The sequence below is a fragment of the Pocillopora damicornis genome, chromosome 5 (genome assembly GCF_964200805.1).
Source record: "Pocillopora damicornis chromosome 5, jaPocDami1.2, whole genome shotgun sequence".
Lineage (NCBI taxonomy): Eukaryota > Metazoa > Cnidaria > Anthozoa > Scleractinia > Pocilloporidae > Pocillopora > Pocillopora damicornis.
In genome coordinates this window covers 12,035,992-12,060,839 of record NC_142674.1, presented here as the reverse complement: position 1 = coordinate 12,060,839, position 24,848 = coordinate 12,035,992, and the positions used below count along the sequence as shown (strand labels likewise).

At 36.5% G+C, this 24,848-nt stretch overlaps 1 protein-coding gene across 3 annotated transcripts in view; it reads left to right on the top strand.

Annotated features, from left to right (window-relative positions):
* The window catches only part of LOC149045283 (vitellogenin receptor-like), a 37,809-nt gene that overhangs the window by 10,300 nt on the left and 2,661 nt on the right, over positions 1-24,848 (top strand). Inside the window, exons 2-8 of one of the 3 annotated variants that reach the window (XM_089208148.1) lie at positions 350-434; positions 3,487-3,564; positions 14,900-14,943; positions 15,248-15,288; positions 18,387-18,450; positions 19,158-19,268; positions 23,436-23,723. In XM_089208148.1, the coding sequence (XP_089064274.1) occupies positions 18,393-18,450; positions 19,158-19,268; positions 23,436-23,584 (318 nt within the window). In that variant the 5' untranslated portion in view covers positions 350-434; positions 3,487-3,564; positions 14,900-14,943; positions 15,248-15,288; positions 18,387-18,392 and the 3' untranslated portion in view covers positions 23,585-23,723. Of the gene's footprint in view, positions 1-314; positions 435-3,486; positions 3,565-14,899; positions 14,944-15,247; positions 15,289-18,386; positions 18,451-19,157; positions 19,269-23,435; positions 23,724-24,848 lie in introns of those variants that run through there. The other 2 variants (XM_089208147.1, XM_089208146.1) reach the window with 2 other exon arrangements.

Below are 24,848 nucleotides of genomic sequence, written 5' to 3'. Positions count from 1 at the left end.
CAACAGTAGTTTTAATTTGCGCATGAAAAACAAAGGAGATCTTAAGATTCAGCGGTGTCACTAAAACATAATAATTGAAACAAAACATTCAGTTTTTCATTAGCTTTGGCAGTGAACTGAAATAAATTTACAATAAACTCAGAACTGTTTAGAAGGGAAAAACTGTTTAAATAAACTATTTTTAGTTAACACGCACTTAATTCTACACCAGATGGTTGCAATGGAACAATTTTGATGTCCTCTTATTGGCTCCCTTCGAAGTGAGGTCATAAACATATAAAAATAATAGCTATTGGATTGTGAAATACATCCTCATGCAAAATATTTGTCATATTCTTCCTTTTTATAGTTTTTGTCATCGTGGATCGTGGCTTTATATCTAGCAACTCTCCATTTATTTTGGAAGTAATCAAATTTTCAACAGAAGGAAAAAGGTGAGAAAGACATTATCATCATTAGCTGTTTTCTTCTGGTATTGTTCGGATCAACTATTATTTGTTTAATTCACTTGTTAAATTGTTGATGATTCGCAATCAATTTTCGTTGACGATCTTCACCCATTTTATTTCGATTCTGCCGATTTAGTTTCCTATGATGCCCTTTAAGTCAATCGCATTGTAGGCGTTTTAATTCTTTTTTTTGTCGGTCGCTGAAAATAGCTCAACGCTTCTCAATTGTAAATAATTGTTTAAAAGAACGAAACAAAACTAAATTGTTGATGATTCGCTGCTAATTTTCGTTGACGATCTTCACCCATTTTATTTCAATTCTGCCGATTGAGTTTACGACGATGCTCTTTATTCATTTGCATTGTAGGCGTTTTTACAAATACTTCCTGCTGGTCGCTGAAATCGGCTAAACGCTTCTCAATTGCCAGTAACTGCAAAAACAAAACAAAACAAAACACGAAATAAAAACAGGTACGAAATAAAAAGCGAGAAGCAAAACTCGACAGAACAGAGAAAAACCAAATTTTAAACTATTCGTAATACTAAATTCTCCAGAGGTTCTAAAGGACCCATTTTTGACGGCAATTGGTTATACAGATCGATGACGCCGGTAAAATAGTTATGTCATTCGTCACCACGAAATAAACACGAATTAAAACAGGTGAAAAAAAAAAAAAAAAAAAACAGGTGGGAAGCAGAACTCGACAAAACAGAGAAAAAACCAAATTTCAAACGCTTCGTAATATTCAAATCTCCAGAGTTTTTAAAAGGACCAATTTTGACAGAAATCGGTTATACAGTCTGATGACGCTAGTCATGTCATTCGTCACTGTTGAAAAAAAAACCAAAACAAATGGAAAAAACACGCAATGAAAACAAGCACGAAAAAAATAGAGCGAGCGGGAAAACTCGGCAGAAAAAAGATAAACTAAATATTGAACTATTGGTAATGCTAAATCTCCGAAGTTAGTAAAAGCACCAATTTCGACAGCTCTCGTTTACAACAGTCCAGTGACGCTAGTAAAATAATTACGTTATTCGCTACCCGATGGTTGCAAGCGCTAACAATCTCTTACTTGATTGGCTCATTTGAAATAATGATGATGCCCGAAGACATGTTTTTTTTCGGCACGATTATGGCAAATTTATTCAACAGTAGTTTTAGTTTGCGCATTAAAAACAAAGGAGATCTTAAGATTCAGCGGTGTCACTAAAACATAATGGAGTGGTTTAGCAAGAGGACGGGAACGTCATTTCAGAACGGGAAAGCGCGCGGATAATCTGGACACGACTCTATTTTGTTAGCGTTGCCGTTCTCCCCATCAAGTTCAGGACGTCATTTCGCTGGTTTTCCCGTCGTGATCAAAACGCCCAGGATTTGCGTGAATTGTGCACTTATAAACGAGATAACGCTGTTTGGAATGATTTCAGAACTCATTTCCAGGATAACCAGGTTCCTTTCTTTGTTTTATTCGGTGAATTTGTGAAAATTTACCGCTACATTTATTCTGGATTCCCGAAATGAAACACGACCGTCAGCAGGCGATCTAAGATTTTAGGGTTCGGTTACCTTTTGTAATTGAGCGTGGCTTTAAGTAACGTTAGGGCTTTTCTTTGATACATTTCTTAAACCATGTATGAAAACTCTAAGAACGGGTGCTGTTAATCTTATCGTGAATTAATTCATCAATAAATTAAACTTGCTTCATGTTGAATTTTTTCAAAATGAAACAACACGAAGGTTACCTGCTATATTATTCAGTGTTATTTGTTGTCATTATCGTTTTAACCGTGATTAAAAAGTGTTCTGTGAATTGAAGACAGAGATAAAACAAATTTGAGAATAGCTCGGGTTTGCACTTTTTTATGTCTAGTTTTTGATCAGCGCCGGTGAAAACTAAGACTACGAAAGAAAATAACAATCAACTTGATTTCGACACGGCTTTCTAAATCTATTAATTTGATTCAGTCTTGAACGACTTTATTCGTTAAAAAAATTAAATTAAACAAAAACAAAATAAAACTGGAACGAAGTCTGATTCCTAAGTCTAACCGTTTCGTTGGTGACTGAGTGCATTTCATTCGTTCACGGTTAAACGGTAACTCATTGTAAACAACTCCATCGTTGGGTCGCTTGATCTCTACATATTTTCGCCATAACTCCTGATAACTCCGTCCAAAATGCATTGCAACTCTAAGAAGGTGGTGCTTAAAAGAGGTGTACTGTCATGATTGACAAGAATATTCAGTAAACAAGGGAAAAAACGGCGACGATTTCAATTCCAAATTATACTTCACAAAATTATGAAGAAAAACGAGTAGTGCTGAAATCTAGAAGCACGAAACGAAATGACAGCGATACAAATCAAAGAAAAAAATATTTAGTGGGCTTCAAAATTTGATAGATAAATCTGCAGACTCGAGAATTAACTGGAATGGAATAATTTCAAAGTTTAACCACCCATGTGGATTCATATTACAACTCACTTGTAGTAAACTATCCTCAGTTTGTGCTTGTTACACTCTCAAAGAGGATAATTTCGTATAAAACCGAAAATTCACAGCTGATAATGATCCTAAAGAGCCAAGGTTTGGATATTCAAGAACAAATATGACGTGGACGGTTCGTTCAGTGAAACGACTGCTAAGTCACTTTTCAACACAACGCGACAGCGTTCTCGACCCAGTTTTTTCTCGGCATTTTTGCTCCGCGCGCCGTTCTGAAATGACGTTCCCGTCCTCTTGCTAAACCACTCTAATGATTGAAACAAAAAATTCAGTTTTTCATTAGCTTTGGCAGTGAACTGAAATAAATTTACAATAAACTCAGAACTGTTTAGAAGGGAAAAACTGTTTAAATAAACTATTTTTAGTTAACACGCACTTAATTCTACACCAGATGGTTGCAATGGGACAATTTTAATGCCCTCTTATTGGCTCCCTTCGAAGTGAGGTCATAAACATATAAAGATAATAGTTATTGGATTCTGAAATACATCCTCATGCAAAATATTCGTCATATTCTTCCTTTTTATAGTTTTTGTCATCGTGGCTTTATATCTAGCAACTCTCCATTTACTTTGGAAGTAATCAAATTTTCAACAGAAGGAAAAAGGTGAGAAAGACATTATCATGATTAGCTGTTTTCTTCTGGTATTGTTCGGATCACTAAAACGAGTTTCATTCTAGGCCTATTAGTTGTTTGATTCAATTGCTAAATTGTTGATGATTCGCTGCTAATTTTCATTGACGATCTTTACCCATTTTATTTCGATTGTCCCGATTGTGTTTACCATGATGCACTTTATTCAGTTGCACTGTTGGCGTTTTTAAAAATATTTGCTGCCGGTCGTTGAAATCAGCCAAACGCTTCTCAAGTGCCAATAACTGCTAAGAACGAAACAAAACGAAAGAACACGAAATAAAAACAGGTACAAAAAAAAAAAAGCGAGAGACGAGAAGGCCTATTATTTGTTTAATTCACTTGTTAAATTGTTGATGATTCGCTGCCAGTTTTCGTTGACAATCTTCACCCATTTTATTTCGATTCTGCCGATTGAGGGTACCATGATACAATTTAGTCAATCGCATTGTAGGCGTTTTTAATGATATTTGCTGTCGGTCGCTGATAATAGCTCAGCGCTTCTTAATTGTAAATAACTATTAAAATAAACGAAACTAAACAAAAGAACACGAAATAAAATAGGTACGAAAAAAAAGCGAGAAGCAAATTTCTCCAGAACAGAGAAAATCCAAATTTTAAACTCTTCGTAATATTCAAATCTCTGGAGTTTTTAAAGGGACCAATTATGACAGCAATCTGTTATACAGTCTGATGACGCTAGTCATGTCATTCGTCACTGTTGAAAAAAAATAACCAAAACGAATCAAAACAAAACACGAAATGAAAACAAGTACGAAAAAAATAGAGCGAGAGGGAAAACTCGGCAGAAAAAATATAAACTAAATATTGAACTATTCGTAATGCAAAATCTCCGAAGTTAGTAAAAGCGCCAATTTCGACAGCTCTCGTTTACAATAGTACAGTGACGCTAGTAAAATAATTACGTTATTCGTTACCCGATGGTTGCCAGCGTTAACGATCTCTTACTTGATTGGCTCATTAGAAATAATGATGATGCCCAAAGACATATTTCTTTTCGGTACGATTATGGCAAATTTATTCAACAGTTTTTTTAATTTGCGCATAAAAAGCAAAGGAGATCTTAGAATTCAGCGGTGTCACTAAAACATAATGATTAAAACAAAAAATTCAGCTTTTCATTAGCTTTAGCAGTGAGTTGAAATTAATTTACAATGAACTTAAAACTGTTCAGAAGAGAAAAACTTTAAATAAACTATTTTTTGTTAACACGCACTTAATTCTACACCAGATGGTTGCAATGAGACAATTTTGATGTGCTCTTATTGCCTCCCTTCGAAGTGAGGTCATAAACATATAAAGATAATAGTTATTGGATTCTGAAATACTTCCTTATGCAAATTATTGTCATACCCTTCCTTTTTATTGTTTGTGTCATTGCAGATCGTGGCTTTATATCTAGCGACTCTCCTTTTACTTTGGAAATAATCAAATTTTCAACAGAAGGAAAAAGGTGAGAAAGACATTATCATCATTAGTTGTTTTCTTCTGGTATTGTTCGGATCACTGAAACGAGTTTCATTCTAGGCCTATTAGTTGTTTGATTCAATTGCTAAATTGTTGATGATTCGCTGCTAATTTCACCCATTTTAATTCAATTCTACCGATTGAGTTTACCACGATGCTCTTTATTCATTTGCATTGTAGGCGTTTTTACAAATATTTGATGCTGGTCGCTGAAATCGGCTAAACGCTTCTCCATTGCCAGTAACTGTTAAAAAAACAAAACAAAACAAAACACGAAATAAAAACAGGTACGAAAAAAAAAGCGAGAATTAAAACTCGACAGAACAGAGAAAAACTAAATTTTAAACTGCTCTAAATACTGCAATCTCCAGAGTTTTTAAAAGGACCAATTTTGGCAGAAATCGGTTATACAGTCTGATGACGCTAGGAAAATATATAGTTACGTTATTCTTCACCAGATGGTTGCAAGCGTTAACGATCTCTTACTTGACTGACTCATTTGAAATAATAATAATTGCCAAAAGAGATGTTTTTTTGGCACGATTATGGCAAACAAATTCAAAAGTAGTTTTTAATTTTGGCATTAAAAACAAAGTAGATCTTAGGATTCAGCGGTGTCACTAAAAGGTAATGATTAGAACAAAAGATAAGTTTTCCATGAGCTTTGGCGGTGAGTTGAAATTAATTTACAATGAACTCAAGACTGTCAGAAGGAAAAAACTGTTAAAATAAACTACTTTTTATTCTAGACCTACTAAATGTTTGATTCAGTTGTTAAAATGTAGATGATTCGCTGTCAATTTTCGTCGACGATCTTCATCCATTTTATTTCGATTCTGCCGACGACATTTACCATGATGCACTTTATTCAGTTGCATTATAGGCCTTTTTAATGATATTTGCTGGCGGTCAAAGATAATAGCCAGACGCTTCTCAATTGTTAATAACTGCTGAGAAAAAAAACAAAGAAAACAAAAGAACAGGAAGTAAAAACAGGTAGGAAAAAATAAGCTACATACAAAACTCAACAGAACAAAGAAAAACCAAATTTTAAACTGTTCGTAATACTAAATTCTCCAGAGGTTCTAAAGGACCCATTTTTGACAGCACTCGGTCATACAGATCGATGACGCTGGTAAAATAGTTATGTCATTCGTCACTACGAAATAAACATCAAATAAAAACAGGTGCGAAAAAAAAAAGAGCGAGAAGCAAAACTCTACAGAACAGAGAAAACCAAATTTTAAACTCTTCGTAATATTCAAATCTCCAGAGTTTTTAAAAGGACCAATTTTGACAGAAATCGGTTAGGGACCGGTCATTATTTATCGCCTGGGGGGGGGGGGGGGTCGGAGTATTTAGGGGGGGATCACATGGTTTTTTGAAGACCTTTAGGGGGGATCAGCCGTAATTGACAAGCATAATGGGGGGGGGATCAGACTAAAAAAAAAGAGCAAAGCGCCCGGTGCAGCATACTTCCGAAAGATCGAATCGTTTATGGAAGACCACTATATTCGTGGAGAACTTTTTATGGAATTCTGTCATGATGCCTGTAAAGAGTCAAGAGAAGAAAGTTCCAATCTCTGTTCCTGGTGTTCTAACAATAGATGGGTCGGTCCAGAAACGGAAAGAATTCCGCAACCTGTACCAGATTCAAACAATCCTGGACATTTCATGGATATCTATCAGACGGAATCGACGGGCAGGACACCAGATGATTACCTTCCAAGAAAATGTATTAAAGATCTGTACGAGGAACATTCTGACAGTATCAGAAACGATCAGGATACCATGAAGAGCTTCTGCTCAAAATATAATATGAAAGAGAAGCACGTCATTGCATATGTTAATCATTTGAAGGATATTGAGATCCGAAAGGACATCAGAACAAGAGCAGCTCAGGAGCGAAGAAGGCAAGAGGCCGAACGAACGTACAAGGACTTTCAATGGGATAACCTCATCGAGGGTGGCAAAGTTGAAAAGTTGCGGGTAAGAGAACTAGACCTGTATCTCAACAAGCATGGTTTGACGACTGTGGGTCGGAAACTTGACAAAGTGAAGGCCATTCGATGTCACTATTACCGACAGAATAAAGAGACTGTGATAACAGAAGAACTGTCGAGTGATGAAGATGACGTGGAATCCGAGGATGAAGAATCCGAAAGTGGAGAGGCAGAGAGCGACGATGACTATGTTTTCGTGGATTTGGATGAACAGCCTGAGATTGGCACTTCCTCGACAATTCAGTTCGTATCTGACGAGCAAATATTTACCGTTGTGGTTCAAGGTCCATGAGACGTAAGTACCACTATTCAAATATCACTTGCATATTCAAAAAGTTATTTGGCGGTGGCTGGGAGAAAAGGGGGGGGGGGATCATGAAACTTTCCACTACCGATAAGGGGGGATCTCTAAAAAACTAGATACTCTAAGGGGGGATCAGGTAAATGCTCCGATGTGACAACAAAAATACTCCGACCCCCCCCCCAGGCGATAAATAATGACCGGTCCCTTATACAGTCTGATGATGGTAGTCATGTCATTCGTCACTTCTGAAAAAAACCAAAACAAATCAAAACAAAACACGAAAACAAGGCACGAAAACAAGTACGAAAAAAATTGAACGAGAGGGAAAACTCGGCAGAAAAAATATAAACTGAATATTGAAATCTTCGTAATGTTAAATCTCCGAAGTTAGTAAAAGCGCCAATTTCGACACATCTCGTTTACAACAGTCCAGTGACGCTAGTAAAATAATAACGTTATTCGTTACCAGATGGTTGCGAGCGTTAAAAATCTCTTACTTGATTGGCTCATTTGAAATAATGATGATGTCCAAACACATGTTTTTGGCACGATTACGGCAAATTAATTCAACAGTAGTTTTAATTTGCGCATAAAAAACAACGGAGATCTTAGGAATCAGCGGTGTCACTAAAACATAATGATTAAAACAAAAAATTCAGTTTTTCATAAGCTTTGGCAGTGAGTTGAAATTAATTTAAAATCAGCTCAGAACTGTTTAGAAGGGAAAAACCATTAAATAAACTATATTTAGTCAACACTTACTTAATTCCACACCAGATGGTTGCAATGAGACAATTTTGATGTCCTTTTATTGGCTCCCTTCGAAGTCAGGTCATTAACATATAAAGATAATAGGACCAATTTTGATAGCAATCGATCATACAGTCCGATGACGCTAGTAAAATAGTTACGTTATTCGTCACCAGATGGTTGCAAGCGTTAACGATCTCTTACTTGATTGACTCATTTGAAAGAATAATGATGTCCAAAAAACAGGTGCGAAAAAAATAGAGCGAGAGGGAAAACTCGGCAGAAAAAGATAAACTAAATATTGAAATGTTCGTAATGCAAAATCTCCGAAGTTAGTAAAAGCGCCAATTTCGACACATCTCGTTTACAACAGTCCAGTGACGCTAGTAAAATAATTACGTTATTCGTTACCCGATGGTTGCAAGCGTTAACAATCTCCTACTTGATTGGCTCATTTGAAATAATGATGATGCCCAAACACATGTTTCTTTTGCACGATTATGGTAAATTTATTCAACAATACTTTTAATTAGCGCATAAAAAACTATAGAGATCTTAGGATTCAGCGGTGTCACTAAAACATATCATTAAAACAAAACATTCAGTTTTTCATAAGCTTTGGCAGTGAGTTGAAATTAATTTACAACTAACTCAGAACTGTTTAGAAGGGAAAAACTGTTTAAATAAACTATATTTAGTTAACACGTACGTAATTCTACACCAGATGGGACAATTTTGATGTGCTCTTATTGGCTCCCTTCGAAGTGAGGTCATAAACATATAAAGACAATAGTTATTGGATTCTGAAATACATCCTTATGCAAAATACTCTTCATATTCTTTCTTTTTATTGTTTGTGTCATCACGGATCGTGGTTTCATATCTAGCGACTCTCCTTTTACTTTGGAAATAATCAAATTTTCAACAGAAAGAAAAAGGTGAGAAAGACATTATCATCATTAGTTGTTTTCTTCTGGTATTGTTCGGATCACTAAAACGAGTTTCATTCTAGGCCTATTAGTTGTTTGATTCAATTGTTAAATTGTTGATGATTCGCTATCAATTTTCGTTGACGATCTTCACCCATTTTATTTCGATTCTGCCGATTGAGTTTACCCTGATGCACTTTATTCAGTTGCATTGTAGGCATTTTCAATAATATTTCCTGCCATCGCTTAAATTGGCTAAACGCTTTTAAATGGCCAGTAACTGCTAAAAACGAAACAAAACAAACGAAAACGAAATAAAAACAGGAACAAAAAAAAGGGAAGGTGAGAAAACCTATTATTTGTTTAATTCAGTTGTTAAATTGTTGATGATTCGCTGTCAATTTTCGTTGACGATTGCCCATTTTATTTCGATTCTGGCGATTGAGTCAACCATGGTGCACTTTAGTCAATCGCATTGTTGGCGTTTTTGATTATATTTGCTATCGATCGCTGAAAATAGCTAAACGCTTCTAAATTGCCAATAACTGCAAAAAAAAACAAACGAAATCAAAAGAAAACGAAATCAAAACAGGTACGAAAAAAAAGCGAGAAGCAAAACTTTAGAGAATACAGAAAAACCAAGTTTTAAACTGTTCGTAATACTAAATTCTCCAGAGCTTTTAAAAGGACCAATTTTTGACAGCAATCCGTTATACAGGCCGATGACGCTAGTAAAATAGTTATGTAGTTCGTCACCTCGAAATAAACACAAAATAAAAACAGGTACGAAAAAAAAAAAAAAAGGGCGAGAAGCAAAACTCTACAGAACAGGGAAAAACAAAATTTTAAACTCTTTGTAATATAAAAATCTCCAGAGTTATTAAAAGGACCAATTTTGACAGCAATCGGTCATACAGTCTGATGACGCTACTCGTGTCATTCGTCACTCCTGAAAAAAAAAAAACAAGACGAATAAAAACAAAACACGAAATGAAAACAAGTACGAAAAAAATAGAGCGAGAGGGAAAACTCGGCAGAAAAAAGATAAACTAAGTATTGAAATGTTCGTAATGCAAAATCTCCGAAGTTAGTAAAAGCGCCAATTTTGACACATCTCTTTTACAACAGTCCAATGACACTAGTAAAATAATTACGTTATTCGTTACCCGATGGTTGCAAGCGTTGACGATCTCTAACTTGATTTGCTCATTTGAAATAATGACGATGTCCAAAGACATGTTTTTTTTCGGCACGATTATGGCAAATTTGCGCATTAAAAACAAAGGAGCTCTCAGGATTCAGCAGTGTCACTAAAATATAATGATTAGAACAAATAATTCAGCTTTTCGTTAGCTTTGGCAGTGAGTTAAAATTAATTTAAAACTAACTCAGAACTGTTTAGCAGGGAAAAACTGTTTAAATAAACTATATTTAGTTAACACTTGCTTAATTCTACACCAGATGGTTGGAAAATTTTGATGTGCTCTTATTGGCTCCCTTCGAAGTGAGGTCATAAACGTATAGAGATAATAGTTATTGGATTCTGAAATACTTCCTTATGCAAAATACTCGTCATAGTCTTCCTTTTTAAAGAAAACAAAAGAACACGAAATAAAAACAGGTACGAAAAAAAGCGAGAAGCAAAACTCTACAGAACAGAGAAAAACCAAATTTCAAACTGTTCGTAATACTAAATTCTCCAGAGGTTTTAAACGCCGGTAAAATAGTTATGTCATTCGTCACCACTAAATAAACACAAAATATAAACAGGTGCGAAAAAAAGGCATGGGGTAAAATATGGACTGGACTATTTTTTGGATCAATTTTTTTGGACCATTTTAAAGGGGGAGAGCACACCATTAGTACTGAGGGAGGGGTGGGATGAAGTCTATCAGTACTGAGGGAGGGGTGGGAGACAAAGTGTTATTACCCAGGGAGGGGCGAGAGAAGGACTATTACTACGCAGGGAAGAATGGGAGGTGGTTGTAATAGTAAACACTACTGGTTAATGGAGCTTTTACTCGATTGAACGAACTATTTTAATTGTATTTTCGACTGAATTTTGTTTGTCTAAATTTTAGCGCTTAGCCGCGGCGTTTTTTCATTTTTTTGTCATGCGAAAGCGAAACTGCCACGTAAACACTGGACTATAATTTTAATTGAAAATATTGCGTTTACGAACCTCCACTGTTGAGTTATGCGTGCGCCTTTTGAGTCAACTTGTGCACCATCAGTTGCTTCACATTTCTCTTTGTGTATTCAGTATGTAATTACTAAATTTATCTATCTTTCTTTTGTCATTGATCTTATCAAACGAGATCACGAAATTTCTGGTCCTTAGCCCTTAACTTAGCAGCATATAGAATTCACAAGCGCTACTGCAATTCTTAAGTATATAGCTTTACTATATAAAATCATCAGCGAACGATTTCGAAGAGGAATCCGTGTTCTCGAATTGACCAAAAACACTGCTGTACTTGCAAAATGGGAAAGCGCAAATATCGATTTAATCTGTTTCGCAAACAAAGTAGTTAGTCACCGGCACCGGAAGTCGCAACCAGGTATTCCTCGCGACTACCCTTGGTTTGTTTTCCAATTTGCCCAAGCCGCTGTCGATCAGTTCTTGCGTAAAAACCTACGAAACCTGCGAAGTGGAACTATGGTGGCTGCTGTTGTTTGCCGATATTTTCCATCGGCAAAACGTAAAGTCCAGTGTTTACGTGGCAGTTTCGCTTTCGCATGACGAAAAATGAAGAAACGCCGCGGCCCAGCGCTAAAATTTAGACAAACAAAAATTCAGTCGAAAAACCAATTAAACCAGTAGTGTTTACGATAACAACCACCTCCTACCCCTCCCTGCGTAGTAATAGTCCTTCTCTCGCCCTCCCTGGGTGATAACACTCTGTCTCCCACCCCTCCCTCAGTACTGATAGACTTCATCCCACCCCCCCTCAGTACTAATGGTGTGCCCCCCCTTTAAAATGGTCCCAAAAAAAAATGGTCTAAAAAGCTGGTCCAAAAAATGGTCCAAAAAACAATTCAGTCCATATTTCCCCCTATGCCCGAAAAAAATAGAGCGAGAAGGAAAACTCTGCAGAAGAAAGATAAACTAAATATTGAATTGTTCGTCATGCTAAATCTCCGAAGTTAGTAAAAGCGCCAATTTCGACAGCTCTCGTTTACAATAGTACAGTGACGCTTGTAAAATAATTACGTTATTCATTACCCGATGGTTGCAAGCGTTAACGATCTCTTACTTGATTGGCTCATTTGAAATGATGATGATGCCAAAAGACATTTTTTTTTCGGCACGATTATGGCAAATTTGTTCAACAGTAGTTTTAATTTGCGCATTAAAAACAAAGGAGATCTTAAGATTCAGCGGTGTTACTAAAACATAATGATTAAAACAAAACATTCAGTTTTCCATTAGCTTTGGCAGTGAGTTGAAATTAATTTACAATAAACTCAGAACTGTTTAGAAGGGAAAAACTGTTTAAATAAACTATTCTTAGTCAACACTCACTTAATTCTACACCAGATGGTTGCAATGGAACAATTTTAATGTCCTCTTATTGGCTCGCTTCAAAGTGAAGTCATAAACATTTAAAGAATAAAGTTATTCGATTCTGAAATGCATTTTTATGCAAAATCCATGTCATCCTCTTCCTTTTCATTTTTTGTGTTATCACGTAACGAGCTTTTATAATTAGCGCCTCTCCACTTTTTGGGAATGACCAATTTTTTAACAGAAGGAAAAAGTTGAGAAAGGTATTATTATGATATCACTTGTTTTCTTGTGGTATCGTTCGGATCACTAAAACATGTTTCATTCTTGGCCTATTAGTTGTTTAATTCAATTGTCAGATTGTTGGTGTGCGCTGTGTATAATCAATTTTCGTTGACGATCTTCACCCATTTTTTTTATTCTGCCGATTGAATTTACAATGATGCACTTAGGTCAGTTGCATCGTAGGGTTTTTAATTTTATCCGTTGTTGGTCGTTGAAAATAGCTAAACGCTTCTCAATTGCTAATTACTGCAAAAAAAATAAAACAAACACGAAATGAAAACGGTTACGCAAAAAAAAACCAAGCAAAAAAAAATGCGAGAAGCAAAACTCGACAGAAAAAAGATAAATTAAATATGAATCGTTCGTAAATTTGGTAAATCTCCAGAGTTTCTAAAGCACCAGTTTTGACAGCTATTGGTTACAACAGTCCAGTGACGCTAATAAAACAATTATGTTATTTGTGACCGGATGGTTGCAAGCGTTAACGATCTCTTACTTGATTGGCTCATTTGAAATAATGATGATGCCCAAAGACATTTTTTTGGTACGATTGTGGCAAATAAAAGCAAAATAAGTTTTCCATTAGCTTTGGCAGTGAGTTGAAATTAATTTACAATAAACTCAGAACTGTTTAGAAGGGAAAAACTGTTTAAATAAACTATTTTTAGTTAAGACGCACTTAATCCTACACCAGATGGTTGCAATGGGACAATTTTTCTGTCCTCTTATTGGCTCGCTTCAAAGTGAAGTCGTAAAAATTTAAAGAAAATAGTTATTGCATTCTTATGCAAAATCCATGTCCTCTTCCTTTTTATTGTTTGTGTTACCACGTAACGAGGTTTTATATCTAGCAAATAACCACTTCCTTTCGAAATGATCAATTTTTCAACAGAAGAAAAAGTTGAAAAAGGTATTATTATCATATTATTTGTTTTCTTCTGCAAGTAGCAAAACTCGACAGAAAAAAGATAAACGAAATGTTAAACTGGTCGTGATACTAGAATCTCCAGAGTCCAATTTTGACAACTTTCGGTTTCAACAGTCTAATGACGCCAGTAAAATAATTATGCTACTCGTCACCAGATGGTTGCAAGCGTAAACAATCTCTTACTTGATTGGCGTATTTGAAATAATGATAATACCTATAGAAATGTTTGGCACGATTACGGCAAATAAATTCAACGGTAATTTTATTTTGCGCATTGCGGAGATCTTAGGGTAGAGCGGTGTCAATGAAAAGTAATGATTAAAACAAAAAATAAGTTTTCCATCAGCTTTGGCAGTGAGTTGAAATTAATTTACAATTAACTCAAAACTGTACAGAAGGGAAAAGATAGTTTAAATAAACTACTTTTCATTCTAAGAAATAGCTTTGGCAGTGAACTGAAATTTATTTACAATTAGTTTAAAACTGTTTAGAAGGGAAAAACTGTTTAAATAAACTACTTTTAGTTAACACTAAATTCTACACCAGATGGTTGCCATGGGACAATTTTGCTTTCCTCTTATTGGCTCGCTTCCAAGTGAAGTCATAAACATTCAAAGAATGTAGTTATTGGCTCTGAAATACATTCTTATGCAAAATATTCGTCATCTTCATCCTTTTTATTGTTTATGTCATCACAGAACGAGGTTTTATATCTGGCGAATCTCGACTTTGTTTGGGAAGGCTTTTTAATTTTGTATGTTGTTGGTCGCTGATAACTGCTGAAAAAAACAGTCCAGTGACGTCAGTAAGCTAATCATGGTATTTGTTACCAGATGGTTGCACGCACTAAAGATGTATTACTCGATTGGCTTTTTTTAAAATAATAATGATGTCATAAGTTTAAATTGTGATGAACAGAAATAATAATATGCTAATTTGAAGATTGCTCGTCGAGCTAGGAAAAAATTAAAGCTACATGATTATTTATATGTCTATATATCATTGTTATTTATATCATCTTCATGAATAATATTTTTTTCATTATTACCAATATCATCATCATTATAACTATATAAATTCTCATGAGCACTATTGCCTTTTCTATCTCAACAGAATAGTGACGGAGGATTTATTTTAAGAAGTATGTAGTGCCAGAGGTAAATGCTCATTTGAAACGCGTCAAACTTTTGCATTGACGTTCAACGGTGCTTTATCAAGTTTCGTTATAAAATGTCTCTGTTATTTTCGATGTGATTTTTATTTTTATACCGAACAAATTGGTTATAAAATTCCAGTTGAACTTGTCTAATTAGAATTTACTACAGATGGCTTTAGGAATGTTTTGACGAACAAGTGACACAGCTGATCGAAGCGTGACTAATTGAATTTCTATTTATAAGTGTTCCAGTTCCGTTTGAAAAACGCTCCGATTTCTTCGTTGATAATGTTTTATTCTTGCAGATTGTGCCAGCGTTTTGAGTCACTGCCAAGGTGCAAGAAAGGTGAGGTGCTCCTTTTTAATCGTCACCTACGAGTTTATTAGAAATGCTCCAATTTCACCGCAGGTGGCCGTAAATTAGCGACAAATTAATAAAGAAACATACTAGAAAATGAAAGAGAGAGAAATTCGTACTACGCAGATCACACATTAAATTGATAAAGTTTATATAGTTAGAAAAGAAAACAACCTTGATCTTCAAGGCAACTCATGAAATTTTATTCTTGATTTCAAGTCAACCTTGAAATCAACTTTGATTTCAAGTCAACCTTGAAATCAACTTTGATTTCAAGTCAACCTTGAAATCAACTTTGATTTCAAGTCAACCTTGAAATCAACTTTGATTTCAAGTCAACCTTGAAATCAACTTTGATTTCAAGTCAACCTTGAAATCATCTTTGATTTCAAAAAAAACAGTTCTTGCATATTTCGGAGACAACCTTCATTTCAAGGAAACTTGAATTTTTCACTGGTGAATAATAATTCACAATGTCTCACTCGTGAGTTCTGAAGAGGATGTGAATATTATTTCTCGAATGATCCTCACGTCACGTCATCGGGTTGTCGGGAGGGTGTTGATTGTTCGTGTGAAGATTTTCAAATATCAGTGTTGCATCTTCTCGCAAAAATGTTGTGGCGTGCCTTGATTTGTTTTTCTGACAAAATTGTGCCTTTGTAAATGGGGAGTTATTTCATTAATAAGTCACGCTTTCCAGCTCATGGTTTTTGATGTTGAACTGAGCATCTGAGAGGACGAAGATGTGACATTCAACATTCCCTGAACCCGATGCTTTCCTGTTAATTGCCAGCTGAACTTCTTTTTTATTCACCAATCTCAGTCCGCTTCCGTGAAGATCATTGTCTCTTTTACTCCTGAGATTGATAAAAAGAGCGAATCTGTTTCCAGCTTAAAGGTCTGTTGCATTTATCGCGCTGTTTTTCTTACCAAATCTTCTAAAGACTGTCTACTCCCTTATCTACTGAGATTGTCTTGAGTAATGTGCTCACACAATCTCTTTCCGATTTTTGTGGTTGCACAAGGCCTTATCAGCGAGTTCTTGATTGCGAATGACTTCATACTCGAGCTAAGTTTATTCAATTCATAGGCAAGCTGCGTCTTGTCAGATCTTATTAGAACATTGCTTGCAGGTGCAAGCCTGAGCTTGAAAAGAAGCTCATCAGAAAGAGCTCTTGGGAAGAATCCATGATCCTTCAGAATCTTATGATGGAATCCTATATTTGTTCTGATAAACGATTGAGCTTATTCTCATTGTCAACTCCTGATTTCTTCTTATCTTCAGCATTGCATCTGATCTTTCAAAGATCAAAAGATTGAATAACTTCTCTGAACATGTTCGCCCTCTCATTCTCGGTCAAGGAGAGGTCCTCAAGGAGCTTGCATAGATCATAAACATCATTGTCCTGTGCGATTATTTCTGCGAATTTCACAGTCAAGCTGCCAACAAGAGCTCTTGAAACATTGTTCACGATATAACCGTTTGTGTGACCACAAACTGCAGAGTCAAAGATAGGTTGAAAAGGTCCTGGCACAAGGGCATCTCTGTTATTATGCTTTGGAACTGGGACTCTAAGGACTTCAGCTGAAGATGCCCTATTAGGGTTAAATGTTACTCTGTGAATTGCACGGTCAGCCTTGAGGGTGTTTGACGTCTTTTTTATTTCAAAATTTGAGTTGGTTTTTTTCACTGACTTTCATTTTAAAATAATAGATATTTTACTTTAAAATGGATGAGTTTGGAGATACTGATCCTCTTTTGGAGCACAGTGACGGTAATGCTGATGATGATGAGGTCCGACCTCAAGTTGTTCCCCCGGCGGTCTGCTGTCGAACCGGTCTTCCGTTGTGTTTCTTGATCGTTGGTATCCATGCTTCACAAATCTCGATTCCATTAACCCTGTTGATGTTATCAGGGAGAAGTCTCATGTGAATTGCTTCCTTGACTCTTCTGGTGTGCCAGTGTGAGTCTCGATCAATAAACTTCCAAGTTGTTGGCACGCGCAGAAACGGCGGAGGTCTGGGTATAGGCTAAACGTATATCTCTCTCGTGTTCTTTTCTCGTCTCTTGCTTAGGTCTTCCCATTTCATCAATGTAGATTTTGCTGCATTCAGAGGGAATCGTGTAAACCACCCTGTTCTATGTGGCTGGATTGACAATGTCCTTCGGTCGTACTAAATGTAATGGTCGTCTCGGACTTGAAGACTGCGCGGATGCCTTGTTGTTGTAGGCAACGGCGAAGAGGCTCTGATACACCTTTTACATAAGGCAAAAACGCTGTGGACTTGAACTACGTCACAGGCCCTCGGCTCGGGGAGGAGTTTCTTGTTTTCGTGACCTTCTCTACAAAGGAAGAGGGAAAACCGTTAGATACAAGAACTGATGACAAATGTCTCTGTTCCTTGATGAATGATGATTTTTTCGCGAGACGCTTCGCCCGGTCGTGCAAACACTTAACAATATCGCGTCTTACTTATTGAGGGTGGTGTGAATCATGCCCTAAGTACTGATTTGTATGAGTTGGTTTTCTGTGGATGCTGGTGGTCAGGCGTCTGTATGGTTCCCTCGTAACTGACGAGTCGAGAAAGACGATCTTGTTGTCTTTCTCAGTTTCCATGGTGAATCGGATGGTAGGTTGCTGGCTGTTGAGATGCTGTAAGAGACAGCCGACATAACTGCGATCTAGGATGGTGATGCTTTCATCAAGGTAGCGCTTCCAGATCTTGGGTTTCTGTGTTGTGGATTCTATTGCTTGTTCTTCAAATACCTCCATGTAGAGGTTTGCAATAACTGCCGAAATCGGGCTGTGCGCCCATACTTCAGGTCAATATCCGGTAAAACAGGTTATTGCCATCTTCATGTCATCTTCTCATTAAAAAAAATTGAAATTACCCAAAGAATTCTATAATTTCAATAATTTTTTATCACCAGTTTTTCTTTTCTGTTATCGGTAAGAATGATTGACTTGGTAACGCAACAGTCGGCGAATTATTTAACTTATTCCTCACCTTAACGAGGAACGATTTTACGCCCTACAATCCTTTTTTTCTAATCACTTTTTTCATTACTTTTTGTTTCCATGAAGATTGCCATGAATCCTCAAGCTGTTCTATTGCTCACACTGGTAGCCGTTCCATGCACATCTGCGAGTATGTTACCCCGTTGTTTGTATGTTAAATTACTACTTTAATCATTTCCAAGGATATAAGTTTTTGAAGAAAACACAGTCTAACGGTGATATTCTGCTTGGCTAAGGCATCATTAAACAAAAAGTCTCACTCATGTTATCGGCAAATTGATAGAACACAAGCAGGGGTTAGCTTTATTTAAAAATGTCATGAAAAATACACGTAGGTCAGTACATAAAGGGAAAACCATTTTGCAATAAAGCAAACTTAGAAGTATGATGTCATCAAGAACATATATCCGGCAAAGCCCACTCTAAACCTTCGTTGGAGCCTTCGAGAGAAAAGAAAGAAAACCATGGAAAACTATATCTCAATGAGAAGTTTATTTTATGAGAATTTAATAAAATTAAAAGGGTAAACAGAAAAAAATGACCGAACGCCACTTCGTCGAAGTCAAAAGGTTAACAAACATGATTTCTAATGAAATGTAACTGCACAGTGTCAATCACAAAAAAAAATACATATGTATATATATATATATATAAAGCAAAACAAAGCAAAAACTTAAAAAGTAAGCTGCGAACTGCCCTTTCATATCACAAGATTGTCAATACTTACAGCATGAGCGCGAGATGTGACGTAGCCTTCACAGTCGAAGTGATAGTGTAGAGATATATAGTTAGTGTCAACGATTGGTCACGATCCGTGTGATTCTTTTGATCATCTAGTAACTTGTGAAGCCGATCAGTTTGCTTGTGCAAATCAAGAACAGTGTATCCATGCGTCTATACGCTGCAACAAATACAGGAACTGTAAAGATAGATCAGACGAAAAATGCAGTGAGTATTGTGCATTTTGTTTTTTACCTTTGTTGTGGCTGAGCCTATCCCACTCCTAAAGTAACTTCAAAATAAGTTATAATAACGCATGCTTTTTTGAAAAAAAAAAAAAAAAAAGAAAAAAAAGAGAGAGAGAGGGAGAAAGAAAAAAGAATTGTCTAACGAGAACCCCACATTTACAATAACATCTCCAGAACAGAGAAATAGAAATATAAACTTTGACGCACGTTACATGCAATGAATTTTGCATCCATCAATCTTTGGATACAGAGCTTCGATGATATGGACAAGATTCCTGTGATGGCCGCAATCACTTTAACAACGAATGAAATAAACCGAAATTTGTTGAATGAGGCAGTATTAATTTACGTGATGCATTGAGCTATTTTATCGTTGATGTATTACTTTGAAAATAATACTTTTAGAAATAGAGTCATCCACTGACATCGCCTTAATCGACTAACAAAATTGACCGCAAAAAAAGTCAACATACAAGTGGTCTCAACGCAGATAAAACTAGATTGCCGTCACGAATACATTCTTCTCTGGTAAACGACATGTAAATTTTTCCGGAAAAAAAAACAAAATTACAGAGCTTAGTGGTATTGTCATAATACTAGTAGACCATTTCAATACGTTTTCGTTTTATTTCATGTTTCACCCGGACGAATCAGCTGGCCGTAAGTACTTTAAATTCAGAATGTGATCTATTTGTGTGTCGTCTCAATATGTACTAATACAATAACGGCATTAACCAACTGTCGTATAAGTTGTTTTTAGTCTTTTTAAGAGGTTCACATGTAGCCATCAGGGACAATTAAACATGACTGAAGTATGAAAAAGGGTTTTTTATCGGAATAATGAAAAAGAATGAGGCTTCATCATCATCATCATCATCATCAGGTCGAGTTTGCTCGGTATTCCATGACACGCTCCCTCCACCTTTCTTTGTCTTCCATTGCAATTGGTAGTTGTTCAATTTTGCATCCTGTGTCATTCATCAATTGGTCAATGTAGGTCTTTTTTGGGCGTCCTCTCGGCTTATGTCCATGTGTTGGCTTCCAGAGGAATACATTCCCTGCTGGTTCTTGTTTACTGAAGCATAACAAATGAAAATTCAGCTGATTTACTCCTGCTTGATAGGGAGGATAAAAACAAAAGAATTAAATCCATCTAGTTTTTCTTTGATTTAATTTTTTTTTATCATTTTTTCCTTTGCCTTCTTTCAAGAAAGCTGATCGAAATTCGTGGAAACTCTATTGACCGTAGTAACGTGTCCCGTCCTTTTTCCTTGTCAACCCCCTTTTAATTCCCAAATGCCCTTTTTTAAATGTCTTGCCTTTTCCTACAAAATGTTATAATTTTAAGCCCTTAAACCTACGTAAAAGTTCATTCATTTTTGAACAAAAAAAATAGAAAATAAAAAAAAGGCAAGGCTAAGGGTAAGCAGCAACCTTCTACTTTCTGAAGAAAATGCGGGTTAAATTTAATAAGGTGGCACGGCTGTAACAACAGTAATTTGATAAAAATAATCAGATATGTCGTAGAATAGGCTATTAGTCGTCGTAAATAACACTTCAAAGGGATATATAATTGTTTGTCTCACGATGTGGTCACCTAGGTGTGGATCGCGACGTTGTGACTGCATTCTGTCAGTTTTCTTCAGGAGATGAGGTCGATTGAGTACGCTTCACCTATGTGCTGTTGAGCGCAGCAAAACTATTTAACGGATAAAAAATCTCGGTAGCCTCCATTTTTCTCCAAAACAATATGACAATCTATTTGTCCCTGGACATGGTTGTTCTTCGAAGCTCACATTTTTGGAGCTTTGCCTTCAGAAATCTGTTTATTCTCGAACAAACCACGTCCGCGGACTAACATCCAAGACTATTTTAGCACCAAAAGGAGGCTAATGGTTATTAGTAATCGGAGAGTCAAACTGAACGTTGCATTGTGCACCACCATGTCTTGACTTTCAGTTTTTGGTTGTTCATTTCCTTTGTCTTACGAGCAGAGGCTCAATGTTGCATGTCTTTCAATAAGCAATCATTGGCTGAGCTTGAGCAGGATAAAATAGATTATGAAAACGAAAACCTATCGAGGTCTGAGTTATTAACACAGACACAAGGTGTGATGATTTATGATCTCATGCGAAAACCAAATAACCCATTTCAGAATCGTTAAGTGGCTGCATCGAATTCTCGCGTGGGAGCGAGGCTAAGTGCTCACTTAGCGGCGCGAAAATATAACTGTTCTTAAGAATTTCTAGAAGTTGTAACACAAAAAATAAGAAAAAAATAAGACTAACCACAATATGGTTCGTTGCTTAAAAGCTTTGTATAGGTAGACTAATCGTAACCTGGAAGACCTGTCTTTCTTCGATTTCCTATGGACAAACGATTTTCTGTTTTAAGTTGAAATTCTGCTGTATAGCTGATAGCAAATTCGAAGAAGAGCAAAGGGAGGCAATAACTGGCGAGGAACATAACTTATGGAATTATAACGAGTATTCTGCTAATGATTCTCATCGAAAACACTCAACGGTTGACGTGTCTTAAACGGTTATGCAACACCAGCGACATTTCAAATCCACGAAGAAACTGAGAAAAGAATGAACGTTGAGATAAAGGTACTGAAAAACCATCTTCGCCGAAAGGGTCCTATGTCAAATAAAAAAAATTTAATGAAAATGTAAAGCGTAGCGATATCCAACAGTGGCAAAACGACCAAGAGGTGTTAACTCGGTTACGCCAGGAAATGAAGCAATGCAGCATAAACTGCAAGAAAAGCCTTCTACAAACGAAAATTGTTTGTGAAGGATGTTTTAAAAAAACCATGAATCAGTTAGGTTCCGTAATGGTATATCAAATATCTAATAAAATATACTAGGACGAAAGAAACTTTTGAGACTTGAATAGGAATCTGTTATGACTCTTGTGAGTTTAAGACTTGGGTAAAATGGGGAGGTACATGGTCGAAATATTTCCTCCGTCACAAATTACTCGTTCTTTCATTACCCAGCCGTGCTCTTTATGTAACATTCATATTACTCCTCTGGCAAATTAAAGAGGAAATAAGAAAATATTGTTCTCACTCTACCCAGGAAAGTTGATCGTAATATATTTTTATGAAATGTTGATCAAAGAGCTATCCTCACCCTAAGTGTGGAGAGCAGGTAATTTAGTGTTAACAACTGGGTTGAAACGTAAATTAGCCACCATAGAGGGTAAAAAAGCTGACGTTTCGAGCGTTAGCCCTTCGTAAAGAATAAAATTTGGCACTCTGGTCATAACAGACATATCGCGTTGCTTAAAAGGACACAAAAACAAGTTAAAATAGGTTGCAGTGTTTATATTTACAAAACAACACGCATACACTCAGAAACAATTCCTGCAGTTTCTCCCGAAATTTAGTATACGGAACCCGATGAACTAACCTTCTTTCAGCAAATTTGTTTCCGTCATTAATGATGTTACGCTCTTATGGACCACAACGGTTTTGAGCGACAAACTCGACATTTCCCTGCGACCATCAAAATCAACTGGACAAACCCAGCTTGATATATTGCGTGAGTTTTAAGCGGATGCAAAAATCGAGACAAAAATTCGTTATGACACAATTTGTCCTTTGATTTTGTCAAGAGAATTCTGGTTTTGTCTGCTATTGCAGATAGCCCAGATAGGCACTTACGAACCAATTTTTAGTTAAATAATAGCCTTCACTCTCGAGAAATTGCAAATATATTACTCATCTGATACGAATACAACTTAAATTCCGAAAACTTCAAAAACATCTCCAGTCAGTCTGGCTTTCTTTTACTGCCTCACATTTTCCCTTGTGCTGTGGCTGTTAACAAGTACCTCCACCGCATTTCTAATGTTTCTTAAAGTGTTCAGATGTTTAGAACATACCAATAACTGTTACATCTTTTTCCATATCGTGGTCAAACTGACAGTAACGAAACAAAATTGACTTGTAATCGAGGATTTCGCTGGATAGCTGGTAGTACTTCGAATAACTCGATACGTCGTCCCAGGGGAGAAATCAGGGCTTAAATATCCAAAGCCACTCCAATCTTTGCTTTTCGTGAATCAAGTAAACCTTTTTAAAAGTTAAAATTCTCATTAAAATGAATAAACACTAACTAATTTTGGTTTCAATTTGTAGAACCCTCGAAACAGGTCATATGGCAAGAGGAAAAATTTGCACAATCACGTCACGCAATATATCAAGTTGGGTTTGTCCAGTTGATTTTGATGGTCGCAGAGAAATGTCGAGTTTGTCGCTCAAAACCGTTGTGGTCCGTAAGAGCGTAACATCATTAGTGATAGAAACAAATCTGCGGAAAGGGGGGTTAGTTCATCGGGTTCCGTATACTAAATCTCGGGAGAAACTGCAGGAATTGTTTCTGAGTGTATGCGTGTTGTTTTGTAAATATAAACACTGCAACCTATTTTAACTTGTTTTTGTGTCCTTTTAAGCAACGCGATATGTCTGTTATGACCAGAGTGCCAAATTTTATTCTTTAATTTTGATCTTCTCCACACTGTGCATAATTCATGACATGATATTTCAACGTAAATTATCGGAAAGGCGCCTTCCGATCACCTTTGTCTACTTTGTAAGTCACGCAAGCGCGCAAGCGTTACGACCGATCACGTTTACGCAACGTTTTAGGACAACTCGGCATCTAATCTCCTTCAATTGCTGTGAAAACCTAAAATCCTCAACGTAGAAGATAAACGAACGAAGTTTGAACTGTCAAAAGGAGATCTTGGTCAATTCCAAGAATCGTGCAAATAATCTTCGACACGAGCGCAATTGAGCAAACACATGGATTTGCGTTGTTTTTAACAAGTTGGTGGATGGAAGCTAGAGATATACCCGCGGGTTTGAGGTAATCCGTGACCTCATTGGTGTATAAACTATACAATGATATGCCTTTTCGGCCCGATTAACGCCTGCGTTTTGAGAGGTCTTTCGTACAAAGTAGTGAATTTTTGATATGCAAATTAAGGTCGAAGAGAAGGGTCTCTGATCACGCTGGTATTAAAAAAAATTCCAGCTGAAGTTTCCATATTTTGTCTGTGAACTAACTGAATACACCTTGTAACTTGTAGCAAGAGAGAATTCCGTGATCTACATTGTTGCAGTCGCTGCGCGCCAGACAAAATCTTTGAAATTGACACTTTCGATCGCTGTTCACAGGGTTCGTCTGGCCAAAAATCATTTTTGGCTTGTGGCGAAGCAAAAAAGAGAATCGGAGAACAACTAAACTATTTCTGAAACATATGTCCTGAACCCTTTTCATGGGCAAAAAATAAAAGAAAACTTTTTTTCCGACGGGAAGTCGAGAGGAGCGCTCTTAGCGAGAGCGGCACTTAAGAGGTTCTGAGGTTCTCGACTGAGTGTTCATCATCTCCAACTAAGTAGTCATACAAATGTGAACTCTGGTATTTTGCCAAATTTTTGAGACCAAGAACCCCTCCCCCCCCCCAAAAAAAAAAGGGATAAGGAGGTTGCCCCTTGTTTGTGGGAGCTTTTTCTCTAACTTCCACTCAAAAGATTCCACGACTTCTT